The sequence below is a fragment of the Neomonachus schauinslandi genome, chromosome 2 (assembly GCF_002201575.2).
Source record: "Neomonachus schauinslandi chromosome 2, ASM220157v2, whole genome shotgun sequence".
NCBI classification, from domain to species: Eukaryota; Metazoa; Chordata; class Mammalia; order Carnivora; family Phocidae; genus Neomonachus; species Neomonachus schauinslandi.
In genome coordinates this window covers 131,866,381-131,875,925 of record NC_058404.1, presented here as the reverse complement: position 1 = coordinate 131,875,925, position 9,545 = coordinate 131,866,381, and the positions used below count along the sequence as shown (strand labels likewise).

At 38.0% G+C, this 9,545-nt stretch overlaps 1 protein-coding gene across 1 annotated transcript; it reads right to left on the bottom strand.

Annotated features, from left to right (window-relative positions):
* Positions 1-1,775: 1,775 nt before the first annotated feature.
* LOC110591512 (histone deacetylase complex subunit SAP18-like) lies at positions 1,776-2,189 on the bottom strand. The gene has a single exon (XM_044912672.1). The coding sequence runs from the start codon at positions 2,187-2,189 to the stop codon at positions 1,776-1,778; it is 414 nt and encodes a 137-aa protein (XP_044768607.1).
* Between the last annotated feature and the right edge of the window lie 7,356 nt (positions 2,190-9,545).

The following is a 9,545-nucleotide window of genomic DNA, read 5'->3' as shown; positions in this document are numbered from 1 at the left end:
AAAGAGTCCGTAAATACTCTTAGAACGGTATTCATAATTATGTGAGCAAATACACCATTTTTGTGGAGACAACATGTAATGCTGTCAGATTCTCAAAAGGGTGGAAGATTGAAAACGAAAGTTTGGAATCATGCGCTAATGGCCTGGGGTACCAGAGGGTGGAGGAGGAAGGGCGAAGGGGGAGAGGAAGCAGAAAGGGCAACACGGAAACTCCACAGGCATTCTTTTGCTGTAGATCGGTACCACTAATCCCTGCTCCTCTTTTCTCATACTAGACCCATATATCAGGACTTTTTGTGTTTCTAGACCCAGTTTGCAAAGAGGCTGCAGAGTTCATTCTGTTAAGAGTTCTTTTGTTTGCAGGCAATGTGTTCTTTAAAAAAATTCTGTTTTGGTGTTTTACCGAATATTTTATCAAAGGACTTTTCTCAATATTACAAATACTATTATCTCCACGAAGTGGATATTAAAATAACTTAATATATCATTATCATTGGCAATCTCTTCAAAGAATAAATGAGGTATAGAAAGCTTAGGGAGCTTCTAATTAACAGCAACTATTTTTTTTTTCAGTGATATAAATCATTGAGTCACTTAGTTGATCTCCTGAGTAAAATGTTTCTCTGGTTAAATTTGATTTCTGTCCTGTATACTAAGAGATCCTTCTCAATGTAGCTTAGATTTAGCATAGCCAAGTCCACTGAATGCTTCAGAGGCTGACCTGGGGTCAGAATCTCTTCCCTAAACAATAAATAATAAATTTATATTATTATATCATATCACATTATATTATATAAATATTATATTATAATATTTATTGTTATAAAACCATAAATAGCAATAAATAAATAAATAAAATAATAATAAACAACAAATAATTTATTTAGGTAACTGGTTTTCCACCTCTGTAGGGACCAAAACAGTTTCCATTTTGTTTTACAATGTAATGTTGACTTAGTGTGCCTGGGTGGCTCAGGTGGTTAAGTGTCTGCCTTCGGCTCCAGTCCAGCAAGGTCCTGGGATTGAGCCCCGCATTGGGCTCCCTGCTCATTGGAGAGCCTGCTTCTCCCTCTCCCTCTGCTGCTCCCCTTGCTTGTGTGCTCTCTCTCTCTCTGTGTCAAATGAATAAATAAAATCTTAAAAAAACCAAAACAATATAATGTTGATTTTTTAAAAAATAAAAATTGTCAAGATTTCCTTTAAAAATACTATGAAAAATCATAAAAAAGTACTATAAGGGAATGGACAAGGTTTGTACTTGATGGAGTTTCCTACAGATATGATTGATTTTCTTGGGTCCTCTCCACAGACATGAAGTTTCATTTTAACATCCAAAGTCTTACTTTGTGGGGTAAATAAAATAAATTTAAGTATTTTCCAGCTTCTACGTTATACTCATTCATAAAGGGTACCTGTTCTGCTGTAAGATCAAGGAAAATATGATTTGTCTTTAAAGTGACTAGAATTTCAAGGTCACGTCTTGCATACATGCAATCTTTTTTTTTTTTTGATTGCACACATATATTTAACAATACAATTTTACAAAGGATGCTAAGAGCACTTTTCTTTGTATTTTACAGAAGGATCAGAAACATATGGACTTTCTATTAATATCCATACCATAACACAGTCAAATCTAATTCCTAGACAGAGGCATTACAATTTGTTTAGACTTTAAAGGCTTAATGGCAATGATGAGGGGAAGAAAAAGAATTTATTTTACATAACTGAATGAAAAATAATTCAAGAAATAGTAAATAAAATTTAATATGGTCTCATGTGCCTGAGGGAGGTGGTGCCTGATTTGGAGGTGTGACTGCTATGTCCAGATAGTCTCCTATTTGGAACTTCTGTGACTGCAGGGTCATGGAGTCATCAGTCCCCTTCCTCCCAGACATGGTGCTGCCAATCTCCTTTACTCCATAGCCAGGCCTTTTAGGATCTGTAAAAACAATTGCAAAATTGAAGTGTGTGCCCTTCTTTCTAGCTTCTTTCAAAGTTGCATCCTTCCAAGTGTAGATCTGCAGCTCGCTGGACGGTACGTTTCTGAGGGAAAACTCGTCCATTCGGTGGCGGCGGCCCTTATTGGTGGTAAAAACACGCAGTAGCAGCGGCCATGTTTTCTCCCGATCGATCGGTTTCTCCGGCTCCTTAATTTCCTCTTGGGTAACGCGAGACTGCACCACCATCTTCCTCCTACGGCCCGCCTTGTATACATGCAATCTTACATAATTTATATGTTTTCTGAATGAAACTAATAGAGAACTCTGGGTTTACTGATACTATAATAAAATATCAGGGGGAGAGAGATACTTTGTAAAACGGATTCGGCTAACCTACATTTACTTGCAAAAGGATGTCAATGCTTGTTGGAAAGATCTAGCCAGGGAGTGTAACTCCCCATATATCTTGACTAAGAATAGACTTTGTCAGTTTGGAAATGTCATTCTTTTTGATTGAGTAGACACTTTGGGGAGAACACACACGGAGCTCTCAGAGAAAGGGAACTCTGGGCTAAGATGCCAGATCAGTAAGTCAGTCCTGGTAATCAACCGGGTCAGAGATCACAGCTAGACTGCAATAAAAGCCTATTATAAATGCTTTTTGTAGTAATGTACTTACCTTTGTATGACAAATTGGGTGGCTTAAAACAACAGAAAGGTATTATCTCACAATTCTGGAGGGTGAAGTCCAAAACCAAGGTGTTGGCAGTTGGATGCCTTCAGGAGGCTCTGAAGGAGAATCTACTCTCCATGACTCTCTTCTGGCTTCTGATGGTTACTTGGCATTTCTTGGCTGGTAGATACCTGTCACTCCAATCTCTATTTTCACATGGTGTTTTTCCTGTGTGTCTCTCTGTGTTCACATGGCCTTCTTATAAGGACATCAGTTATTGGATTTAGGACGTTCCTAATCCTCATTTTATGACCCATGGTCTCATTTTAATGAAACTAATTACATCTGTAAAGACCCTATTCCAAATAATTCACATTCTGAAGTGCCAGGTAGACGTGGATTTGGGGGGGAACTATTTAATTCACTACACCTCCCAAACCATTTACTCTCAGTATGGGTACATCAGTACAATCCATCAGAACATAATGTTAATAAGGCCCAGGGTGCATGTTTCATTCCAGGTACTGGGCAGATTGTTCTAACTGGTTCTAGGCTGATAGCTATATATCTACATTGAAATTTTATCCAGTTAATCAAAAAGGAAACCAGGCAAGAACTTGGATGGAATAGTACAAATCCACTCCTGAAGGCTACAAAAGAACTCGAAGTACATGCTTATCTGATGGTTGGTCAGTAAGGTCATTTTCTTCTATAAAGCCTGGGACACACTGGTACACATAATAAGGTGATTGATGGCAAAGGTGATTGGACCACAGTGGATTATTACAAGTCATGACACTACGTTTTCTTTTTTGAGAAGTGCACAATAAAATGCCTTCTCTGGCTATCATTCTATTGATGGATGAAATAAATTCTGACACTTTGCTTTTTTTTTGTTTTAAGATTTATTTATTTTTTGGGGTGGAGGGGCAGATGGAGAGGGAGACAGAGAGAATCTTAAGCAGGCTCCATGTTCAGCACGAGACTGACAGAGAGCTCAGTCTGGATCTCACGACCCTGAGATCATGACCTGAGCCGAAATCAAGAGTCCACTGCTTAACTGACTGAGCCACCCACGTGCCCCACTTTGTCTGCTTTTTATTTTGCTATGGAACTTGGTGAACCAACAGCTGATTGTTATTGGTATGTGCATGTGTGTGAATAAGAATATGATTAACAACAGTCTGAGTTTGTACAGAACTTCCTTCCTGGAACCTTTTATTTTTGGCAGGTGTGTGGGAAGATTGAGGAGTCACATGACATCAGATAATTTCAGCAAGGACCAACAACCCTAATCATACATTTTTATGCCTTTAGGGAATTTTTGATATGTTTAGAAACATCTTACCTAAGCTGATTTTCAGATGTGTGCCACATGGATTTTTATTTTACTAGAATTTTTTTGGTTTTATTTTTAATTGTTTATATCCCACATATTCTAGTCAAGACATAAAATATAAAATTAATACAGTAAAAATGATAAAGTGAAAACCAAACCAAGACAACCCCATTATTGGTAAGGGGGTTGGACAAGGGCTACTTAGACATTGTGTGTGTATTTAGCTGGTACCATCTTTTGTTAGAGAATATTGGCAATACACTATAAAGCCTTAAGACTCTGCATTCTGCCTGACCTAGCAATTATTCTCTTAGGAATTTATCTTAAGGAAATTATCAAAGGTGAGGGCAAATATTTAGTTATATTCACTATGTGTAGCGATGTTACACTATTGTTTATAATGGCAAAGAATGGGAAATGAATACACAATAAGAAATTTGTTAAATTACAGTATATCCATTTTGTAGGTGAATGTAATTTACCTACAACTTAAAATATGTTGTAGAGTAGTATTTAATTCTATTGAAGATGTTAAATATATTGTTAAATTCAGAAAGCATTGTGTAAAATGTAGAAAATGAGCCACTTATAGAAATGCATATACATGCATGGGAAAAGGACAAAATATTAAGAACTAAAAAAAGGTGGTGAATGGACTGATCATTTTTATTTTCTTCTTTTTTCCTATATGTATTTTACATATCTTATGTAGTGAATATTTATTACCTTTGTGAAGAGAAAAGCAAGTTTGTTTTCTTTAAGGAGGTAAGGAAATGAGTACAATGGGAAAGTTAAAACAAATCTTGAAATGAGGTTACTTCTCAAAATGTATGCAGTAAGATTCTGTACAGATGGGACATACATTTTGTTCCAGGCTTTCAAAAGCCAACGGAAAGAGGGAAACAGAAATAGCCTTAGTATCTATAAGATGATACTATAGTATCTAAAATATCTGTAAGGTAAGAACAATTTGTTAGTCAACAATTTAAAAGTGAGTATAATGGCTGATTTCACTGGACTTTTACCTACATGTAGGATGAAGACAAATGCTAGAGACCAATGGAAAGTTAAATATCAGTTATCAGTTCCCCTTTATATAAAGGGTAGCCATAAAGTTTGGAAACAGGATACTATTTTATTTTTTTACAGATTCATATTGTTATTTTATGTTATATTATATACCAACTTTACAGACAGAACCCCTCTGATTACTTGCTTCTTCTGGAGTATGTTAAAGATATAGGTTTATTTATTTTTAAAGATTTTATTTACTTGAGAGAGAAAGAGTGAGCTAGCACTAATTGGGGTGAGGTGCAGAGGGAGAGGGAGAAGCAGACTCCCTGCTGAGCAGGGAGCCCAATGTGGGGCTCCATTCGAGGACTCTGGGATCACCACCTGAGCTGAAGGCAGACACTTAACCGACTGAGCCACCCAGGCGCTCCATGGTTTATTTAGTAAAAATGAGAGAAGTCAACCGAGACAACACATTGAATGTGCTTCTGCTAGGATTAGGGAAAATGTGTTACTAAACCACACTCACTGCAACATGAACTATGCATCGCCACAAGGGATAACACACTTACCATATCAGGTAATATCATGGGACATACCATAACACACTTACCATATCAGGTAATATCATGGAACATACCATGTATCATAACGGTAAAACAAGAAACCATTTATTATGTATATTCACCTGTGTTTCCTGAATTTATGGCCAAGTTATAAAACTGTCTAATACTGTTTTATGCATGCCCCTTTGTAATTCCATAGGGTCACTTTAGTTTTTCTAGGATATAATAAAATTCCTTAAATTTAATTTGACCCAGATTTAATCTTTAACGTCAAAAAAAGGGGGTTTTTCATTTTGACGATTTTGATTTGACACAAGTGAACTTCTGGAGAATTTGGTCTTTTTTGCATCTACAAGGGTAAAACAGTTGCCTGATTTTTGGCAGTTAAAATCTGTGCACACTATGCAGCTACACAGCAATAGACATGCTCTTTGCTGTATACCCCCAAGGACTTGTTTTGTCAGTGCAGTCCTAGTGGTAGGTTAGATGCCACTTCCAAGGGTACAAGTTTTGGGACCTTGTAAGAAGAGAAATTCTCAGGGGCGCCTGGTGGCTCAGTCATTAAGTGTCTGCCTTCGGCTCAGGTCATGATCCCAGGGTCCTAGGATCAAGCCCCACATCAAACCCCACATCGGGCTCCCTGCTGAGCGGGAAGCCTGCTTCTCCCTCTCCCACTCCTCCTGCTTGTGTTCCCTCTCTTGCTGTCTCTCTCTGTCAAATAAATAAATAAAATCTTGAAAAAAAGAGAGAGAAATTTTCATGAAAGATGTCACTTCCTAAAGACTTTATTGCATGCACCTTCAGGGACAAACCAAAGCTCACCCTAAAGGCTTTCTTAGGAAATGCTCAACCATCGAATCTTTTTTTAACATTAATATTAACCTATATGATATTACTGAGTTTCTTATATTTACGATAAGGTGGATTTAAAAAAATGCAAAATTAAACTATGAATAGTTTAAAGAAACACAAAGGAATAGTCATAAAGCCTGTAGGCTCTTTGTAGTCAGGAATAATGCTTCTTATCCAGCAATACATATAGAAGACATTAACTAAATATTATAATAATTATTTGATTGATGGCAATATTGATTTACCATGATATTTTTCTTCCAAGTTAGTTTTCACATTAATAAATCAATGCTGTGATAGGACAGTTTTCAATAAGCTTAGATAATTTAGCCTAGGTATATATAGGCTTCTTGGCTAAACTGTATTAAACAACAAAAAACAGTGAAAACATGTAAAAAATATTTTACAACCAATTTTTCCTTTGAATATTGACTACATGGACAAAATGAGTATTTTGGGAGGTGGGGGACCAAGAAAAACCTTTGTCATTATGTAGCTTTACAGGGTGTGCACATATTGCCTGTCAAATAATCAGTGCTTTCCTTTCCCAGAGGTGAAGACACTTAATTCTTCAAAAGTATACCTGAAAGACAGAATGTTGTGGCCAACCTGTTTTTTCCCCACAAGTTTGATCTGTCTCTAAGTTTACCAAGTTCATGTTTGTCTGCCGGGTAAGTAAGTTAAACACAGGAAACAATCATCATTAAACACTATTCCTACTGTATTGAGAATTTCTTTCAATTCAAAATAGGCACATGCATTTCAAAAAGTGAGCTGTTAAAAATGGGGCAAATGGGTACCTGTTCAGGTGGAAGCGTAGTAGCACTGGGTATCATCCCCTGGTCACTGGGGATTCCTCATTTGTCCAGTGCTAGAGCTGGACCACATGATCCCTTCTGCCTGTCAAAAGTTACAGTTATAATTTATCACATCTCTTATTGATTTTTTGTTTTCCAGTATCTTTTAATGTAAATTTTTTAAACATACAGAGAAATTGGAAGTAATGTACAATGAACACCCATCTCTACCTACCATGTAGAGTCTATAATTAACATCTTGGGATACTGGATTTGTTACATGTATATCCATCTATCCATCTCTCTATCCATCCTTCAATCCATCTTTTAAAATGTACATTTCAAAATAAGTTACAGATTATCAGTATACTTCCTCCTAAATACATCAGTGTGCATGGCATTAACTGGACGTCAGTTTTGCTTACAGTTGTTTTTTAGGTTAAATCTTTTATTTTTAACATGAATGTTTTCTTTCATAACATTTACCTTGGTTAGCAACTATGTACTCCTTGGTATATTTATTTGGTCAATGTTTGCCTCCCCCTTGAAGGCAACAGGGACTGTGCCGTTTTGCTCACCAAGATATCCACAGGGGCTGGTATTACAGTAGATGCTCAATATACAGTATATTTGTTAGGGAACATATGGGAAGTCAGAAAGAAATGGATGGGGCTATAGAAATTCCAAGAAAAAGTAAACCATGGCCTCTCAAACCAGTTTAAATATCTGTTATTAAGATTATTGTTAGTGCTGAGGCCATTGAAAGCATTTTGGTAAATGGAGAAGGACATGCTTGCTAAGGAAATTGGCATTTTATGTTGGTTCAATTAAGAAAATAAAATGAAGTACTCTGAGTATCTTCACTGATTGTTCTACATATAAATAAGTTCCTAGGGTTCTGGATGTTTATTTGGTAAGGAAGCTTATAGTACCTCAGTTTGTAATTTAGACATACTTATATCCCACCTCCAGGCTTGAGTCTTTGATAACCAACTTTTCTCTCATGATGAAATTTCATATGAAACACTTAAGCCATGAGGCAAATATATTGACCTAAATGCTGACTGATTACAAACCTCATATTTGGCACATGAAAATAGAATCTTGCTCTCTCCTTCTCAACCATGAGGAACCTCCCTTCCTACCATGACTCCTCTCTGGCTATTCCCCAGCTCCTTTTCGTGATACCATCTCTAGATTAGGATTATGTCTTTGTGAGATATCTAGACTTCTGTGAAACAGCATAAGGGAATCTTGTTAATCTTGTCCCCAGTGTTTCTAAAGGTGTCCAGTGTGATTCAAACTTCAAAGGCTGAAATTTTCTTAGATGACCTTAGCTACCTGATAATTTGAGATTTTGCTTTTCTTATCTTTCTTGTCCCAAGAGCATTTGACAACTTGCTTTATTTCATTGAGAGTTCACAGGTCAGCCAACATTGACCCATCCCCGGAATATACCACCCCTCAAAACTTTTTTTTTTTTTTTTGGCTTGGTCAATCTATCAGAGTTCCAGAACAGGTAATTGCAGACTTGACCTGATTTGAACGTCCTTGTGAAGAATCTGGCCTCAAAGGACCTCTCCAGTTCAAATAACAGGTTACAGAAATTCATCCACTAGGAAAGCCATTCTTTTGGGTTAGAGTGGTACTTTCCCAGTGTGTTCTGCTTCTGTGCTTCAAATTTAAGGGGACAGTGGGGGGACAACAGATACATGAAGTCATCTCTGTGAGAATATTTTCTTCAAAGGGACACGGACCAAGGGAACTCTGAAAGCACTGTGACCTTGGGGAGGAGAAGAAAGCTCTGAGATTCAGTGCCATGGAAAGTAGGGGAGGACAAACTTCTTTATCCATTGAAGAAGCCACATGGTGTCTTTCAGATGATAAGATTTAAGTCATCTACTCAGTGACTTCTTTTCATGCTCTCCCAGCCCCACTCTCCAGTCTCCCAAGCCCTCCTTGCTTCTGCAGCACCGCTCTCCTCTTCGACCCCCAACTCTCCAGGAGGGCCCAGGCAGTGCGGGCCTCTGCACCCGACTTCCTTCCCGCCTCTCTCCCACCGCGCGGCCCCGCGTTTCGGCTCCGCGCTTCCTCCAGTCTTCCGAAGAGGTATGAAACAGAAGACTCCTCCACTGCGGAATAAAACGCTTACTAACTCACCCTCAGTTGTCACCCTCTAGATTTTCCTCCCATGCTCAAGGCTTTTGGTCACCTCTGCATAAATATTAAGATCCAGAACCCAGAACCTGAAAAACCGACCGCTGATCAGTCCCGCTCGCTTCCCCGTCAGTGAAAAGCAATCCTATTCCGGCGCGAATGCCCTGTGTCTAGCAGCCGGTTCCTGGCCGACACACGCCCGCGCCG